The 19,656-nt window shown below is 50.8% G+C and overlaps 1 protein-coding gene across 2 annotated transcripts in view; it reads right to left on the bottom strand.

Annotated features, from left to right (window-relative positions):
* Positions 1–4,153: 4,153 nt before the first annotated feature.
* Positions 4,154–19,656, bottom strand: part of PDLIM4 (PDZ and LIM domain 4) — a 32,285-nt gene continuing 16,782 nt past the window's right edge. For both annotated transcript variants that reach the window (XM_015875580.2, XM_015875578.1), the window contains exons 3-7: positions 19,359–19,443; positions 11,058–11,236; positions 9,533–9,690; positions 7,606–7,726; positions 4,154–6,601 (exon numbers count right to left, since the gene is read on the bottom strand). In XM_015875580.2, the coding sequence (XP_015731066.1) occupies positions 6,397–6,601; positions 7,606–7,726; positions 9,533–9,690; positions 11,058–11,236; positions 19,359–19,443 (748 nt within the window). In that variant the 3' untranslated portion in view covers positions 4,154–6,396. The remainder of the gene's footprint in view (positions 6,602–7,605; positions 7,727–9,532; positions 9,691–11,057; positions 11,237–19,358; positions 19,444–19,656) is intronic.

The following is a 19,656-nucleotide window of genomic DNA, read 5'->3' on the forward strand; positions in this document are numbered from 1 at the left end:
ACAGGGGGGTCAGCAGCAGAGCCTTGGCCTGAAGCATCCCCTGAGATGCAGGCAGAGCATCTCTGTAAGCAAAGCCCCCCTACATGGCAGTGATGGGGAAACAGCCACCGTCAGCCTCAGCTTCACACACTGCATGCACTCACACCCCCCAGGAGCTGTCGTCCCCTGCAGCACGATGTTTATCTCCCTGGTGCTCACCCTACACCACACACGAGGTCAGCAGTGTCCACTCAGAGGGTTCCTGCAGCAGCTCCAGCTCAGGGAGAGCAGCGCTCCGTGTCAGATCCTATCTGCTGAGTGCTGCTGCACAACACAGCTACAAGGCTGTGCAGGAAATCTGAGCAACACTGTCATCATCTCCTGAAATAGCTCATGGGGCACTCAGAAACACGGCGGGGTTTGAAATGTGCTCAGAGTTCAAATTGTTTCATAACACTGCTCTGTCCCGGGCTCCTGTGGTGTTTGTGATGTTGGTCTGAGCTGCAGTCTTCCCTGGGAGACACCGAAACATCCACACACTGTGCAGGGCAGCCCTGTGCGTCCTGGTTTGGGGCTGTCCTCTTATCAGTGCTGGCACAGCCATGTGTGGGGCCAGGAGGGAAAGTAGGGCTGTGATGTGGGCAGAAGGAAGGCAGCAGGAAGATACAGCTCCTGTTTGCACTGTTGTTCCATGGGCTGCTTGCTGCTGCACATGTGCTGGGAAGCAGTGAGATCTGCAAGGGGCCTACCCCAAAGATGGCATAGAAAGTGCTACAGTGGACATTGCCTGCTCCTTCCTGGCTGGGGTGTTGCTTTCTTGTTGTCTTTATTTTAAAGATGCATCCCAGGAGCAACATGCAGGAGAACACAGCTTGCTCAGGTGGCATCTTGGTAGCAGTGACAATCAGAGGTGGAGGCTGTGAAAAGAGCAGTGCAGTGCTAGGAGTGCTCTGCAGCAGTGCCTGGGCAGGAGAAGCAGATGGCAGCATTGATCCGGGCCAGGCAGAAAGCTGCAAGTTGAGATTAGAGGTGGAAGATGATGTCATGCAGCAAAAGACTGGGACTCCTCTTGCCTGCAGAGGGACCACAAGGGATGGCTCGTACCCTTCTGAGCCTCTGCTTGGCCAAAGGTGGTCCTGGTGATAAGAGTGAGTGGGGTCACATGGGGAGATCAGGGAGTGCATATGGGCAGCCCCAGTCCTTAAAGATGTAAGGATTCAGACAGTGCACTCTCAGCTCCTTATTTACTGTCATTATTCAGTCAACACTAATTATTCAGTCAACCGTAATTCCCTGTAGAGGAATAATTTGCAGTGCTCATAAACAGCTGTGGTTAGTCTGCAAATTTAGCATATAAAAGTAAGTGCTAACACATATAAGGTGCTCATGTTAATCTGGTTTACAGATGAATCCTCAATGCAATATAAATTTCACGTGTTCAACGTGAACCTTTGTGTTTTCTCCTATACTGTGCTTGAGCAAATGGATTGCCTAACCCAGCCTGGAGCTCCAGTGGGATAGAGGGAATGTGAGCAGCCATGGAGCAGAGCAGCTCCTGTGTGCTCACATCATCCCCACTGTGTGTGACATGGGGTGACGATGTGGCTGTCACTGATGGCAGTGTGACTGCCACCATCCAGGAACTCCTGCTCTGCTTGGAGCAGTTCCTGTCCAGGACAGCCCCACTCCCCGCTCTGCACAGGACTCTCAGGGGTCCCCATACTGTCACAAGAGCTGGGAATTAAAAGCCCAGACGGGAACATGGAGTTTTGTAACTCTGTGTTGATCACACAGTTCTTGGATCACATTAGAGCCTGCAGACCAGCAGGGCAAAGCAGAAACCGTTTTGTCAGGCTGTGTGATGTGTCTGGGTGGTTGCTCCGGGGGTCTCCTCTGTGCAGGTGCCTGCCGTTATTTGCAAGGAGTTGCACCTTTGCAGGAACCACGTGAAACCGATGGAAGCGGGGATCCTACCCGAGGCAGTGTCTGCCGGCTGGGCGAGTCCATAGAAGCTCCTAAAACCGCTCCTCCCTTTGCCAGGTTGCTGCTCCCTCGCTGTATCACTCTGTCGTAACCCAGGAGCCGCCCGTGCCCAGCGCTGCTCATTCTCTTAGCAAGTCTTTCCCCGATCCTGCCTCAGCCTGGTTGAATTCCTCTTTCCATCACTAGATGGTGCGGGAGGGGCACCGCAGGGAGCGGAGCCGCGTTGCGCTCCGCGCTGCACGCCCTCCCCGTGCACCGTGCGCCCCTCGCACCTCATTGCCCACCTCCCATTCGTGGTTGGGACCGAAGAGCCGGGGAGCTCCCCTAAAGCAAGGAGATGTTTCCATTCAGAACCTCGAGAGCCTGACGCGCTCCTGAGCTCCGCACCGTGCCACGGGGCGGCCCCAGCAGCGCTCCCTGCGTGAAGGACGGCTCCAGCACCGCCAGGAGCAGCCCTGTCTGTTTTACGGTGTGCGTGGGGAAGGTTTGTTTCCCCACAGTTATTAAAATAGCCTCTGACACACATAAGAAAGCGAGGAGGGAACACATTTTCCAGCGCTTCTTTCCCACTGCTTCCCCTCCTCCAGCAGCAGCATTTCCATCCCAGCGCAAATGGAACAGCTGAGATCTTTGTTCAGGTCCCTGGGGCGCCCGGCCAGCGACCAGGGCGAAGTTAAACAACTCCAAACAAAAGCAGCGGCACAAAAAGGGGGTGCGGCGGTGGAAATCACGCCGGCTAAGTAGGAAACTTCGCCGATGATACATGGAAAAAATTAAACAATTAGAACTTCAACCAATTTGGCTCCCGTCCCACCTCATGGAGTTAATAAATGGCACTCCTCGTCCCGTTTGATCTCAGCAGGCGGTGTTTCCATAGCAAGGAGGAGCGCAGGGAGTGCCCAGCACAGGGCACGTGGCAGAGGGACCATTGGGCAGCAGTGAGAGGGGAGCTGGGGGTACAGCGCTGCTGGGCATAACCCCACCTGAGACCCGCACGAGTGTTCCAGGGCAGACATGAAAGCAGTGGCTGCAGGAAGGGCTGTAAGCACATTCATTATTTGAATTCGTGCAGTAATTAGGAGAGGGTTACACACCCAGAGTGCATGAAAGGATGCCAGCAGATTTCATGCCACGCACAGATCCACAGAAGCTTTTGGCTTTTTAAAATACTTAAGACACAACAATTCCCATACGTGATTATTTTCCAAATAAACCCTTTCTGATCAATCATCTGTGGAGGCAAAACAACTCGCATCACTTCCTGCTTTCCCCCCATACTGAACTGAGCAGTGATGGGCGCTATGGAAATTCAGCCCCATAAGCAAACAGCCCTCTGTTATCTGGTTGCTAAACCTGGCAGACCTCTCTCACCCTCCTGGCATTCACCTGGAACATTCGAACAGCCCCGCTGAGCCCTTAATTCCGTAATTACACACGCGTGCAGGAAGCGCTAAATGCGCTCATGAGATTTAATCCGTAACCGTTAGACATTCTTGTTCTGCTTCTTGGAAATGACAGCACACTTTCTCCAACTCCCGGCAATAATGGAACTATTTGGGAGCATTTCTTCCCACGGCTGCTCTCTCTCTTGCCCACACCAAGCCCTGAGCTGGCAGATCTGTTCCAGCACTGGCTGCACTGCGCATCGCTCCCATGCACCAAAGGAGCTCACCCAGAGGGTGGTGATGCACTGGGCAGGTTGCCCAGGGAGGCTGTGGATGCCCCATCCCTGCAGGCATTCAAGGCCAGGCTGGATGTGGCTCTGGGCAGCCTGGGCTGGTGGTTGGTGACCCTGCACATAGCAGGGAGTTGGAACTACATGATCATTATGATCCTTTTCAACCCAGACCACTCAATGAGAATGCAAACCCAACATCCCCAACAGCAAACCTCAGACTCAAATGGATGCATGATGCGTTGTTGGAGAGGTGCAGCTCTCATGTTTCCTTAGGGCTGGTGGAGCAGGAACGAGTGGATCTGGGGTAAGAAAACCCTCTTTGTGCTGTGTTTATGTCACAGGATTGCATTTAGAGCACAACACAGCAGCACATCTGGGGTCACACAGTGTGCTGCAGAGCACAAAACAACATCGGGGGTGACTGTGCACTCAATGGGATCTCCAGCACACACACACATATTGGTGACAGAAACCTGAGGATCAAAGGGAAAGCAATTAGGGTGAGGCAAAAAAAAAACCTGACAATACTGTTTTATTTTGTATTTCATACAAACCACATCATCCTGCAAATGTTTTACAGCGTTAAATAGCGGGAGAAGGTGGGGCTGGCGAGGCCAGGCCCTGTGCTGGCTCTGGGCAGCATATGGGGAATCAGTGCCAAGAGTCACTGTCTGATTGCTGCGAGGTGGCTCCAGCTTTACACTCCTCAGGAGGATGGAAAGTGTTGATAACTTGTAGGAATGAACATCAGGAGAGAATGGTGTGAAAAATACTGATTTGTGGGTAATAGTAATGTGATTCCAAACTAAAGAGAGGTTGCAGGTGAAGCCTGGGGCTGCTGTGCCCATAGCATCACTTTGGTGCTTCCAGCTCATGGGGTTATTAGGGCATTCCCTGTGCCGTGGGGTGAGGAGCTGCTCTGGGGAACACAACTCCTGCAGTGATGTGGGAGAGCCTTGCTGGGCTGTCAGGCCCCGGTCTGGGTGAAGTGCAACCTTCCAAACAGAGCCATAAAGGGAACAGAAGTGATTTGTGAGCAGCAGTTATGATGAAACCACAGAATGGGCCCAACACCCTCCTCCCCAACGACCCCCTCCCCCGAGAAGCACTGCTGCCAGCCCAGGAACAAGTGAGGTTAATAAGGAAAGTCAGAGCAAATGCTGCTGCTGATTGCAAACTAACAAGCTCCAAGCCGAGGCCCACAAACAAGAGGTGATAACACTTCATACCTGATTAGCCTTAGTCTCCTAATCACTTACAGCTGTCCCAAGTATTTCTATTCAGCTGGCCTGAACTACTGAGCAAGGCCATACAAATACAAGCAAACCCAGGCTCAGCTGGGTTGATCACATTGCCACACATTCCTTGTACTTCAACAGTGAAAAATGCAGATGGCAGAAGAAGCTGGGATAGACATCCTGGTGCATCAGGAGATGGCAGTACTCATCTCCATCCCTGTCCATGGAAGGGAGCAGACATTTCTCTAACCCCCAGCACCTCACTTTCAGCTTTCTGGCTCCCAGAGGTGGTGTTTTTCCCCCACTTCTGTTTCTAGGGCTGTTCCTGCATCAAGGGCTACAATACAAAGGTTCTCACAGACCCCAGAAGTTATTCAGTGCCCCCCAGCACCACCTGCCCCACAGGGTCATCACCTGCAGGGTCACTGCAGCACAGTCCTGCTAGCCCCATATGTGGGGATGCAGTAACACAAAGGAAACACTCTTTGCCTTTACAGAAGGAACTTTCTTATTTATAAAGCATAGAAAGCAGAAATGTGTTTCAAGAGGGACCTGGCGGTACCAACCACAGGGTTGGTACCATCACTGGTACCTCAGAACCATCACTGTGGTGGCATCTGACAACAGGGTGTCTGAACTGCACATCTTCTCCAGTCACGAACATGAAAAAAACTCCATCATAACAGCATCCCAACAGCCTCAATTACCTCCCCCTTACATAAAGTCCACATAAAGCTCTGCCACAGATTGCATCCACTTGCTCAGGATTGAGGGCCAAGCATCTCCTGTATTTCCTTCCAACCTCCAGGGGGGGTTTTGCCACCCCATCCCCAGCTGCTGGGTCAGGGCAGGGGCAGCAGCCTGGGGGGGAGGTCTGCAAAAAAGCCGAACAAAAGGTCAAAGCAAGGACAGAAACAGAGCACCTCCCTGTGGGGAGTGATGGGGAGTGGGGTGCAGGAGGGCAGCCAGGTGGGCTCCTGCTGCCTCAGCATCCTTTAGATGTCCTGCTGGGCAGCCAGGAGAGAGCAACTGAATGGGGAAGGCAGGAGCAAACCTTGCTGGGTGCTCAGCGCACAGAGCAGTCACCAGTGGGTGGGAGACAGAAGCTGCAATACAGGAGGCAGCTCTCGGTAGGTAAAGTGCCTTATTTTCTTCGAGCTTTCCTTCCTTCCTTCCTTCCTTCAGATAACAGTGAGGGAAGGAAGGAATACTGGTCTTACAGGGGAGAAAAAAAAAAAGTAGAGAATGAATCAATGTTTATGCAGATCTTGGATAAGGTTAAGGCACAGACTAATAACCCAGCACAGCAACCCCGCTTCCCCCAAAAAAAGAGTGTCAAAGAGAAGGGAAAAACCTGTTCATACGCTTTCAACACCATCCCCTGGAGATCCCAAGTGTAAACGGTTTTATCTACAGAAAGGCATTTTACTCGGGCTGCAGTAATCAGAGTTGATTACAGCCACTCTGCGAAGCCAGCGGCGTGTGTGCGGGTGGGCGAGCGCCGTCTGAGCCCTGGGTTTAGACGAGTTCAACTTTAGCGTTCGGATAAACAGCCACCACATCGTAGCCCTCGGGGGGCTTAACCCTCTCCTTGGCGTGCGTCTCGCAATACAGCTGCTCCTCGATGAAGAAATAGCCCCTCTGCTTCAGGTTGAGGCCACAGTCGTCGCACATGAAGCACTCGGGGTGGTAGAGCTTGTCGCGGGCTTTGACGATGGTTCCCCTGGGGGTGGGAAGAGTGGGGTCAGTGGGGACACAGCCAGCAGAAAGGCCCCCCCTGCCCCCCCCATATTCTCCCTGCTGTTGATCCCTGTGCTGGAAGCTGGAGAGCTGCAGGCATGCACAGGAAAACTGTTATTTGTAAGGCTGCTTTCTTACAGCACAAAGAAGAATGCTGGTGTTCTCTGAAATGTGACTCAGTGTATGTCTGCCCGAGAGCCACTCCTCAACACACAGACAAAAATAACTTACTGATCTCTTCTGCTTGACCCTGACAGCGATCCTCCCTCAATGAGGCAGTGAGGGAGTGCCAGAGCACGGTGCTATTCCTGTGATAAGCAGGGCAGAACTGCTGAGTGAATACTCTGCATTTGGATGCAAGATTCCCTTAAAAGGGGCAGTCCTCACTGTCCTCCTCAACTCCAGCTTCAGTCACAGAAGCACAGAATGGCCTGGGTTGAAAAGGACCACAGCAACCTTGTTCCAGTCCCCTGCTATGTGCAGGGTCAGCAACCAGCAGCCCAGGCTGCCCAGAGCCACATCCAGCCTGGCCTTGAATGCCTGCAGGGATGGGGCATCCACAGCCTCCTTGGGCAGCCTGTTTCTGTGAGTCACCACCCTCTGGGTGAAAAACTTCCTCCTAATATCCAAACTAAACCTCCACTGTCTTAGTTTAAAACCATTCCCCCTTGTCCTGTCACTGCCCACCTTCATAAACAGCCATTCCCCCTCCTGTCTATTTGCTCCCTTCAAGTACTGGAAGTCCACAATGTGGTCTCCCCAGAGCCTTCTCTTCTCCAAGCTAAACAAGCCCAGCTCCCCCAACCTTTCTTCATAGGAGAGGTGCTCCAGCCCTCTGATCATCTCAGTGATCCTCCTGTTAGCAAGAAAAACACCCCCATAAAAGAAAACATCAGCATAAAGGGACTCAAGGATTCTGCTACACCTTCTAACTTGTAATGCTGGTGGGAATCCACCTGGATGCACAATGCACACAGCAGCACTTACACAATCCCATTGCCACATCTCGTGCACTCGGGGAGCAGCTGCAGTCCAGACATGGCAGCGCCGAGCTTTGGTCCTGGAGGTTTGATGCTGCGAGGGTTGCTCAGTCTGTCGAGTTTTTCACCTGCCAAGAGTTTTAGACACAGATTGAGGATTTGCACTCTGGCACCTTGTTCTTTATTCCTGTTGTTGTTAAGGAGCCAGAGGGTTGTTTATCCCCAGGAGGAGATGCACTCAGCCTTGTCACAACTCTCTGTACAGAAGCGAAGAGCAAACATGCAAACAGTGAGACCAGCAACCTGTACAGCCACACATCTGGGTGCACAGATGGGCCCAGACACTGCATGGGGATACTCGTGCAGATGTTCTCAAAAGGCATCACAGATGAATGTAGTGATTATTTAGGCCATGCTATTTGGTGAAGAAAAAAAAAAAAAAAAAAAAAAAGAAAAAAAAGAGAGAAACAGTAAAAATCTCCCCGCAGAAAACCCCTCCAAAAGGAAGGGTTCTGTCCCACCACCTTGGGGAGGTTTGTGCCACCTCTCAGGACTCGGTAACCTGATGTTTTAAAAGAGAAGGGGGGGTGAATAAAAATAAATCTCAGAGTGAAACAAGCTCTTTGGAGAGGAATACAGCACAATCGTAGAGTCATAGAATGGTCTGAGTTGAAAAGGACCACAATGATCATGTAGTTACAACCCTCCTGCTATGTGCAGGGTCACCAACCACCAGACCAGGCTGCCCAGAGGCACAATGGACCCTTTGCTTCTGTTTCCCAGCCCACAGCCTCCAGGCACAGCTGCAGGCCCAACATGGCACTGCTCAAGCTGAAGGAGGTGCAGCCACCAGGAGCAGTGCCCCCCATCCCTCAGCCCCCAGCAGAGCAGATCTGAAGAGCAGCACCGTAGGGCCAAGTGCTGTGCTTTTGTGACATGTGTAGGCTTAAGGAAAAGGGAGTGGGCTGGAAGCAGTCAAACAACCCAGCAGCAGCACTGCTGGTGATCTGAACTTTGCTGAGGCATTACAAAGCTCTGTGCTGGGAGAGATGCTTGTCACTCAGATGCCCGTAACTGCCGGTCCCTTATGCAGCAGTTGGGGCACTGCAGGGCTGCTGGCAGGCATCTAACCCCCATGCATCACTCCTCCCAGTCAAAGCAGATCATTCTCTCATTTCAAACTGCAGCACAGAGCCCTGACTTCTACGACTCTTGCAGCTTCATAATGAGATTTGCAGCAGTTGGTATTTTCCCATAAAATCTAAGTTCCTGGATTCACATGATTAGAGTAAGAGGCTCCTGGAAGGAAACGAGAAGAAGCTTTTAGCCTCAGTGATTGCAAAGAGAAGCCTGAAAGCTTGAACATAAAAGCCTCAAAGGACTTAAAGTTGAAAGGCAAATAAAAAGAAGCTGAAATGTATCTTCTGGGGATCTTACTTTTTAATGCACGGAACTGGCGATGACCTGAGTTAATGAAGCAGACAGGAAGCTGGGACTGAGCTAAGAGTGAGCCAGAAGCTCCTGATCTCTATTCCTGCTGAGGACCATCCACAACCTTATGTAAATGCCATTTATTGAAAAAGGCATTTGATCTTCCATCGATGATCCTACTGAACTGCTTTCAACCATTCCATTTGTACCAACAGGAACACAGCTGCCATGGAGATGCCCTCTGCAAAGGTGAAGAACCTGCACAGCTCCAGCTGAGCTGTGGGCAATGCACAGCAGAACCCAGCTGGTCAGCGTGCAGTAACAACCCCAGCTCCTACTGGGACCCTTCACATCCCTCAGCACTTGAAGCTCAGAAGGGAAAAGGAACACAGCAAAGCAAGCAATAGCAACCTGGTGTGTGCAGGGCCATGAAGACTGGGGCACAGAGGGGCAGAATGGAGGTGTTTGGGGGACACTTAGCATGCTGCTATCAGCAAACCTACCATTCTCCCCAGCCTCCAGCATGCCCTGCAGGTAGCGGAAGGACCCCGACTGCTTGGGCTCTGAGGCAGGTCTCTCGTAATCCTGGAGCATCTTGTAAACATCTGACTCCACATCGATCCCATTTCTGTTCCGTGGGAGAGACTTTAAGGGTTCGGTGCTATTTGAAAACAAAGAAAAATTCAGATCAGATACACACAGCAATTGTCAGCTCATCAGGGATGTACCTGGATGGAATCCAGTTTCACATAGATGCAGCAGAACACCTCTCTTCCCTGTAATCTAGGCCTGAAGGCATGCCCAGCCCAGCACAGTGCTTTTCCAACTGGGATCAGCTTGTTTCCTGTCTGTTCCCTGTTGAGCAATGCAGCCAGGGCAGGACCAGCTACTGGATGCCTTCAGGAGAGAGGGCAGCTGCTCACAAGCACTGCACACTTCCCCACCACACATGGAATTCAATGGGGAGGAAAAATGAAAATAAAAAGGATAAAACAACAATTAATTACGTAAGTCTAAGGGAATCTACCCACTGCTGATGGCAGGCATGGAGGGGACCATTGTCCTCACCATGGGCCCTCTGGGTCGGTGCTCTGTTGGGTAGCTCTGAGTTAGCACTTCCACGTGGGGTATGACAAAGAAGGTAAAGCATTACACCAGGATGGCTGAGAAGCATCCTTTCAAGAAAAGGACACTTTGGGTAGATGCGTAAGTGTCTTACTGAGTAGAGATGAGCTCAAGCGTTTCTGTGCTTTGTTAGGGCCTGAGAGCATACAACAGCTCTGTGGGAAAAGGTTTTTTTCTTCCCGAGTGCCAAGCACACCAAGGTCATTACAGACCCCATAAAAGAGCAAGATCCTACAAGCCTCATCAGACAGCTGCACACAGCCCAGTGCAGCCTGCCTCAGCAAGACCCACCCGAGCTACTCTTGGTATAAAAGCTTTTTCTTTCCTAGGAACATTATTTATTTGGTGGCCTCCCAGAAAGCTGCACAGAGCAGACTGCACATTTATAAACATCCCATTTCATTGGGCTTTGTTTTCTCTGTGAGCAATCCCAGTGCCCATTTCAAGGGTTGGCTGCTGAGACTGTGGAGGACAAAAACACTGATCCTATATGAACTCATGCTCTGAAGAACCAGGATGGTGATGCACTTGGTGCCAGCCCCAGGCTGGGGGCTATCAGCAACAGAGGGGGTCTTATGCAGACCTGAAATAGCAGAAAGGTTGGCCACCTCAAAGACAGATAATCAAACATTACCTTTATATTCACACAAGGGTTTTGTAGCTCCTGTAAACACAGGAGTTCTGTTCAGAATCTGGCATCTGCCAAGCCCCAGTTTTTGCTTTCCTTCCTACCTCTTCTTGACCAGCAATGCAGGCACCAAACCCAGCAACCCCAGTGCAGTGAGGAGCTCTGAGAGCACCATCCCAGGTATCACCTGAGCGACAAGCTCCTGTCCTCAGCAGGATGCAAGCAAAGAGCTGTCAATGGGAAACTGAAGTCCTTTTGCATCACATGCATTATACCTTTGGGAAGGAGCGATGTGCAGCCCACTGAGCTGCAGAGGCAAAGAGGCATCGGCACTGCTGCTTGCTTGCGGCCGGATGGGCTGGGAGTGCTGCAGGCTCAGTGCTGGCCTGCCGTCCACTGGGCTCCCACCTGCACTGTGGGACATGGGCCTCTTGCCCACTGCAGGGCCGTTATCCTGCAATGGAAGGAAAAGCAGAAAAAGCGTGAGGTTTATTACTCTTAGTGCAAATGCAACATGAGGCTGCTCTGTGATGTGAAAGTGCAGTAGTTGTATTTTATACACCCCGTGGAAATTAGAGGTTTGCACCAGGAGAACAGTCTGTAATTAGATCTTGCTGAATCTATGCAACCTTTCCTGGGCTCTAATCGCAAACCTGCCTGTTTCTCCATTTACTCTCCTGTCCCACTGTCTCCTGCTCCAGTCCCCATGGCTGTTCCTGCTTCTTCACCTAGCAAAGCACAGCAGCAGCCGGCCGCTCTGTAGGCACATGGTGTGACCCAAAGCTGAGTTCTTGGGTTTTTCCTCTGGAATTCCCATACTTTTGCCTACTTGCAGCTATTTCCATCCACATGAGTCACAAACACACCCGTGGTGATGAAACAAATAGGTGCTTCTGCAGGCAGCCGTGCTCTCTTTAATGTTTTCGCCCATCCCAGGGCTGACGTGCAGTGCTGCTGCCCTGCTCCAAAGGACAGCACTGCCCACATTGTGGCACAAAAGTTGAGCAGAGAGAAAAAATACCTGCAAACAACCAGCAAAGAGCACAGCTTGGGCTCTAATGCAAAGCCTACATATGACCAAAACGATCCAATAAATACTAATGGGAAACAAATGTCTGTCACTGGTGCAGAGGGGAAAACACTGGCACTTCCAAACATAGTAAAAATGAATGGTTAAGAGAAATAACAAGCAGATCCTGCCAGAAAAACCCATTTGTCAAGTCCAGTCCTTCGGTATTCCTCAGGCAAAACCCCCATTGATAAAAACAGGGCTTTAGTAAGAGCTGTGGGATGGGGCCCTCCTGTTTCCCTGTACCCCAGATGTGTGACTGCAGCCTGGGTGCCATCACTACGCAGCACACACGTGGGAAAGTGGTTTTCAACCCAATTGCTCCAAATGAGCTATTAAACAGGGAATTCCACTGCCAGGAATAACATATTTTTAACTACTCCCCAATTTCTGCTCTTAAAAAACCCTAAAAATTGCAACCAGGCTGCAGGTTTCCAGTTTGACATCACTATTTCAAGGGAAACAAAGAAATATGCTTCAACCATGACATGGGAAGGAAAATAGGGATTGTAAAGGATTTGGGGAGGCAAGCAGCAGCTCATGCCCCGGATGGCAGGACAACATGAGCTATAGGCCCAAACAGCTCTGTGTCTATTGGGATGTGCCAGGATTCCTGCCCTTCCCACAGCACAACAGAGCCTTCCCCCCTGTAGGTTTGCCTTAACCCAAAGCAGCTCATAAAGCATGGTGTGCTCATTCCTGCCCCACTCAGCAATTCATAAAACAGGGGTAAATACTTCCATAACCATGAGGTTTGCCCAGTCCAGCACTGAGTGCTAGAACCAGCAGGGTGCTGCTACCCCAGTGGGGCTGGGAACCCCAAACTCCTAATAGGGACAATCAGGCAGATGGGCTCCTGCTGAGACACTCCCTCCCCTCCCTCCCCCCCCCCCAATCTCTGTGCAGGTTTGCTGAGCCAAGCTGGCATCAGGGGGCAGCTGAAGGGGAACACATAAAAAGCATTTTTCCCCTCTAAGTGCACAAAGAGCTTTGTTCTTTCCCTTCATTTCTCTGCTAAAATTTTCCCCCTTGCATGAAAAACCATTCCCTGGATCGAGTTCAGTCTCCCTTATTCCATCACAAAAGCTGGTTCAGAGTTTTCCTACGAGACCTGCACAAGGCTTTACATCATGCACAGAGCTCACGCCTTCGTTCTCAGAAACCTAGAACCAGATGGATTTCTTTCCAGTTCTCTAAATTCAAGATCACAAAATTTCTTCCCCCTTTGGGACCCAATTTGCTTCTCTCCGCTGGCTTTTTTTCCTGCTTTTTATGGCCTCTCTTAAATTAAGAAGGTTTGCAAACCTGTTCTGAGAGCTGGCCTGCTCAGCTTCACGGCGTGGAGCGCTTGCAGAGCAGAGATGTGCAATCTGCTTTCTCATGCTTGCCTTTGAGGAGAATCCATCACCAAGAGGGGCTGAGCTGACACACAACATCTGGGGGCTCCTGGAGCCCAGGTTGAGTGGTTCGTGGCTTCACAGCTCCTGCCAAACATCGCTCAGTCAATTAAAAGACAGCTCTGCCCCAAACCTTTACATTGGGTCTGCATCTCTGCTGGAAATAGGAAGAGACCTTCCACTTTCCTAATGAAAAACATTCCTTTTGCTTCATTTGCTGGCACAAAGGCATGTTCTCAGCCCATGACCTGTCTATGCATAGTGGCAGCAGGAATGCTTTCCCCTCACTCAGGTGTTGCTCAGCTCCAGCATCTCCATCCAGCTGGGACCCCATGCAAGAAGGACAGAATACGCATACAAGTATATTCTGCAGCTTCATTGTTTCTAGGCAAACCCTGGGTACAGAGCAGACTCTGCTTTGCTGGCTCACAAAAGCTGTGCTGCAGACTCTGCTGGTACAGCTGAAGTGGGACTTCCATTCCCAGGCTTGAAGTCAAATCCACAATGCAAGAGACGACTCAGAAATTAAACATTTCTGTCAAGTTAATCCCTGCTACAATAAGTGTTCCCAGAGCTAGAAAAAAACGTGCAGCCAACCAGGAATTTTGGAAGGGTTTAGAGAATTCGTCTCAGTTTCTTCTCTCTGTTTGGAAGAGTTTATATCGTATTCTGTAACCAACATTTTTAGGGTCGACAAAAAGCATAAATCCAAGCGGGTTTTTAAAAGTACATCAAGGCAAACAGGCAGCTGAAATGGTGCTCAATGGGAATAACACCCAGATCCAGAGCTAGAAGCCTTTTAATGATGGATTTACACCCAAGCCCTTCCCTTGGCATGCAGAGCTGCCTCCATCGGGCTGCACAGTGCTGCAGCAGTCACTGCCCACAGCCCTGCAGGCATTCACTGCACAAGTGCTGCTTCTGAAGCTGTGGGAGCTCACATTTCTGTCCAATAAACGCTTTAGGAACAACTTCACAGAACAAAGGATGTAATGACATTGTGACCCAAAGCATTTAAAATGTGTTCACTTCATGTCACTTTCAGCTAGACTCTTAGAAGTGCAGGAACACAGAATGAACCTCATCTTACAGAGACTAAAACCAAAACATCAGTGTGAGAGGCACCTCAAGGGACCAGGGCACATCCAGGGCTCACAGCCATGGGATGGCACCAACCGAGCTTTGCTCTGTGCATTGTTTATTTTCCTAAGGCAAAGCAGAGGGGGGGCAATCCTGCTGCCTTTATAAACACCCAGCAGCAGACCTAACAGAGATGAAGGTCACTGACAGCTCAGCCAACAGCAGCTCCCTGATGTGCTTCAGACCGGTTGCCTTCCTACAAGCAGGACAGCAGCAGCCTGATGTGTGCTGTCAAAATGCAGAGTTAGTGCATCACTCAGCGCCAGGGTCACTGTGCAGAGGTCTCACTGTGACCATGCAGTCACTCATGTCCCTCCTGCAGGGACATCCATGGAGCCAGCTGCTCCCTGAGCTGCCATCACTGAGCTCAGATGTGCCCCAGGGACACAGCCAGCATTCCTCTGCCCTGACCTCTGCACTATTCAGCTAAATGATAGGTACCGTGGGGGAGAAGAGGGCAGAGGTATCGCTCTGCAGAGCCAGGGTCACATTTGTACTGGAATACGTGCAGGGCTGCAGCAGTGCCCAAGTGTTGGGGAAAGCCAGCTGTAACCCTGGGCATGGTGATACTGCATGGGTGTACAACAGCACATCCCTCAGGACTGAAATTCAGCCTCTGCACAAAACCGCAACACAGACATCCCTTCCTCTCTATCCAGCCTTTCAATAGCACAGCAAGCACAGCGCTTCGTATCTGATAAAGTGGTTCAGAAGTCCTGGAAATCTTATTAGCACACAAAGGAGCTCAAAGGGCAGACAGCATCGTGTTCATCTTAATGCAAAGAACAGACAGAGGTTGTGGCATGCCCCCAGCAACAGATCGACCCTCCAGCTTCAGCCCATGCTGTGCAGCCACTTCTCTCCATCTATTCCAAGTCACTCTTGGGTGAGCAGCTGGGAACAGAGCCGGGCAGCACAGCAGGGCAGGAAGGTGACTGCTGGTGGGAGGCAGCTGGGACAGGAGGGCACCAACCCTCCCCATGCCATGCACACTTTAACAGCTCACCAACAGAGATCTGCTACGCTGTGAGCACACTGCTGGCCTGGCTGCGTGCTGCTTTGCAAACAAGTGGGTGTCAGCACCACTGAGCACAGCCCTGCTGCCGAGCTCAGCTCAGAAGATTGTCAGATAAGGACACAGTTTACTGAAGCTGGATGAACGGAGAATGTGAGTTATTTTACGAGATGGACCTCAGCTCTTCTGCCAAAACTCTATTCCAGTACAAACCACAGTACAAAGGAGAGCTCTCCCTGCCACGTACACCTCACTGCACACATCCTGCAGACATCTGCCCAACAGCAAAGCCCTCTGTCCCACCACCCAGGACACAGCCCCACATCCCAGCCCTCACTGCTCAGGATGCTGTAGGCAGCACTCTGCAATGAGAGCTCTCTCCAAAAGGTCTCAGTTTGGCCTATTTCTGTACTACATTCTGTAACTGCTAAATCTCTGCCAGCAGTGCAAGAAAGCTCCCTTTGCATTTCTTAAAGCTGCTACAGCACGGAGCAGGGCTGGGCTGAGCCCCACCATCTGACACTGACATGAGTTCACAAACACAGAAGACCATTTTGGAGACACATATCCCTCCATACAGCAGCCTTGATTTGTGCACAAGGAGTAATCGCACCAACACCCAAATAAGCCCTGCTGTCCCCCCGTGTAGGAGCAGGGGATCAGAATTAAAGCAGCAAAGAGGAACAGCAGAACATTTCCTCCCAGTGCTAAATGAAGCGGGATTACAACAGCCCTGACAGCAGCCATTCTAATGTGTAATTGCACAGATGGGGAAGCTCCTAAATCATCCACAAGCGATGGCTGGGGATTTCTTAACATCCAAAATTGTTCAGAGGGGCGGGAGGCACCGACCCATTGCTGAAGGACTGCTCTCAGGAGAAGCTGCTCTGGGATGTAAAATGAGGCATTATTATTAATAATAATAATAAAAATTAAAAAGTGCTTTTGGGATAAGTTAGGAAAGTATTCCATCTCTGTGCTCGCACATGTTCTGCACAGCACACATCTGACTGCAGGACAATCTCTCCCCTTGAGCAAAGCACTGCAGAGCTTCACGGCTGCTGGTGGAGGCACAGGGTCCCCACCCCCAGGAGCAACTACTGCACTGGGAGCACACGGAGCCCCTCAGCACTTTGCCCCCGAGGGGACCCAGCTCCCCCACGGCCTCTTAGAAACCCACAGCAATGGAAAAAGTTACCCAAGAACAGCAGGAATGATCAAAATGTGTTTCCATTTATCTGGCCCGCTCCAGCACAGAGGGCATGTTTTTAATATCAGCAGTGCAAGGGTGTGTTTAACAAGCAGACAGAGGAGGGCTTTGTACAAGCAGAGCTGCTTCATTAACACTGTCATAGGGAAGCAGGACAAGTGGGGAGTGTGTGCTCTGCTGAGGATGCAGGACGTGCTCCTTGTGGCTCCATAATGCTTCCAAGGCAGAGCCCTCCTGCACAGGCAGCACTCTGCTTCCTGCAGGGAAGTCAGAGAGCATCACTGTGCTGAGGGTTATTTACTGACTGCGTAGGTGGCTCAGGAACACACTGGGATTAGAAATGATAACGAGTGGCTGCACAGAATGATCACTGTAGGTGAGCAGAAAGGGAAACTGCAGTATGTTGAGTCAGCTTTCCCCATGGACCCAACCAGGAGCTCTGTGTGCTTTCACACAGACATGCAGTATTCCCCAGTGCAGCAACATGCCATCTCTCCTTCCCTGTGCTAACAGTCACCACTGGAACAGATGTTATCAAGGACAACAATACGTTTCCCTTAGGAAACACCACTGGATGAAGGGCTATTTTGTCCTAAATCTGCCCAGGTTGTCATTATCTTAGTACAGCTCCTACTCACTTTCAGTGAGAGCAAGCTATGCAAGATACTTGGATAGAAAAAAAAGGCCCACCATTTTGAAAATTTCATCCTAATTTCTTCCCTTTTCCCCTCAAAACACTCTTTCCTCTTTCACGCATTGGGATTATTGAAGCTCACTCGCTAGTTATGCTGGTTTACAGAAGAGGTACAGAGATGACCTCACATAGGTTACAGCTACAGCAGCTCGATGCATTGCAGTGGACTGAGAACATTCATTTGCTTCCAAGTGACTCAATGTCAAACCACAGAACAAACCCCACAGGCACACAGAGACACGTTGGGCAACCCTTCCACCCAGTAAACCAGATCAGAGCTCAATCATCCTCAGCATTGGGCAAGCCAGAGGGTTTCTGTGATAGTGCACAGCTCAGAATACCAGAGAGTGGATTCTCAACCAGTAACCACCCCAACCAAGAGGCTGCTGGGTGAGAAGAAATGGGAAATGGGCTTATGCCCACCAGCTGCATGGAGCCCCAGGTTGCAGCCATTGGGAAGAGCAAGAGCAGGAATGTGCTCTCTGAACCCTCTCCATCATGCTCCCAGGCCTTTCCTGGTGCCCTGCCACAGATGTGTTTAGGTTAGCCACTGATTGCTCCAGATTTAGATGTTGTTTGTGTAGGTTTGGAGTCAGGGAAATCCATCCCTGCCCCCTTCCTGACACTCTTTGTAACTGTCTAATTTCTTAAAAAGATCCATATGCAGCATATATTAATAGTAGGAATCAAAACCAATCTGCATTAAATGTCAGAAATGTTGTATCTGGCAGTGGAACCGCTGCACATTTGTTCCTTATTTAACATTATTCATAGGGTTTTGGGCACATCAAAGTCTATTAAGAAGGCCTGTCAGAAAAGAGATTGCCGTAATGGATTAATGAAGCACGCACAGCCAGAACTCAACGCCAAGGCTCCAGCTGGTCCCCACGCTGCAGGAGGGACAAGAGGGGTCCCTTCTACAGGGACACGGCCACTGTGCTGCAGCTCAAGTGAACGCCCTCATCCCCATCTGCTGCCCCTCCTCACCATATAGGAAAGCAAAATTTTGGCAGATTGGCTGCAATGGCCACAGCCTCAATGGGTGTGAATGCAGAGATCTTGGTGGCACGTGGAAGACTTGACCCTGTTCTCCCCGCACTGAGCTCATCGTTGGGTAACTTCCAGTGCAGTCAGGGCAATTCTTCACTCCTTGAAGGGAACAAGACAGACACTACCCCCAGCAGCATCACATTAGCTTGTTATTCACCCTGGAGTCTCAGAGTTCACTCAGGATGCCTGGTTGCTACAACGAGCAGAAGAGTCAAGCCAACAGCATCCACTCCCAGGGGTTTTGTGAGCACTGGAGAAGGGCTCTTATGGAACAGCCTCCAACACAAACCACCTTCAGGCAGTAAAGAACCATATGATCAGTATTTGAGAACTCAGCACCAGCACAACATCTTGGCTGTGGCCACTGCAGAATTTTATGCCCATGCAACACACTCAGCTAGCTGGGGCGTGAGCAGGAGTGGAAAAACAGCATTCCTCTGCCTTTTGAGGAGAACCAGAGTCACCTGTGAATTTTCTAAGGAGCTGCTGGGTTGGAGATGGGTACAGGATGAGATCAGTTCAGCCCATCACCTTCTGGCTCCTTCTGCAGGCAGCAGTGCCATCACCTTGCAGATACAGGGCCAGGACACGCAGAGTGCACGGGAAGGTCAAGAGAAAGAGCTGAGGACAGAGGGGAGAACTGCTGAAAGACAGAAAAAGGAGGAGAAAGGAGTGAGACAGGAAGAGAGGAGACCATGATGCAAACCCCACATCACCACCCTTAAAGCAGATCACCACCACAGGGTTAAGAGGACATGGTGAATTTCAGGAAGAAAAGCAGGCGGCAGGTGCAGAAGGAGCAGAGTGGGAGGGCATTAGCAAGCTGGGACCATGAGCTCCATCCCTGAGCACCAGCCTTGCTGCTCCAGGCAGACACCAGTTCATCTCCTGCCCTGGTTTCTACCCCATCCCCACACTGACATTTCTGCCCACAGACCCAGGAGAACACTTTCCCAGGCCCAGTTCTGCCACCCAGCACAGCCATCCTGCTGCTCCCCTACCTGCGGCTCAGGCTCGATGTTGATGCGGTAAGCTTGTGCCTTCCCATCCTCCAATATGGGTGGTGACCAGCTCCTCTCCTCAGCTCTGTAATGGGAAATCAGGTACATTCAGCTTAGACTTAAAAAGAGACTTCCAAAAACAGATGCAGATAACAAAGAACATACATGTACATCATGACAAACTATATACAGGAACAGCAGGAACAACAGCTGCTTCCCAGTGAAAAAGCATGTACGGAACAAGCCATCTCACCCCTTTCAATGCAGCCACTGGGGAAAGTCCTGAAATCCAGTTTCC

Source organism: Coturnix japonica, chromosome 13 (genome assembly GCF_001577835.2).
Source record: "Coturnix japonica isolate 7356 chromosome 13, Coturnix japonica 2.1, whole genome shotgun sequence".
NCBI lineage: Eukaryota > Metazoa > Chordata > Aves > Galliformes > Phasianidae > Coturnix > Coturnix japonica.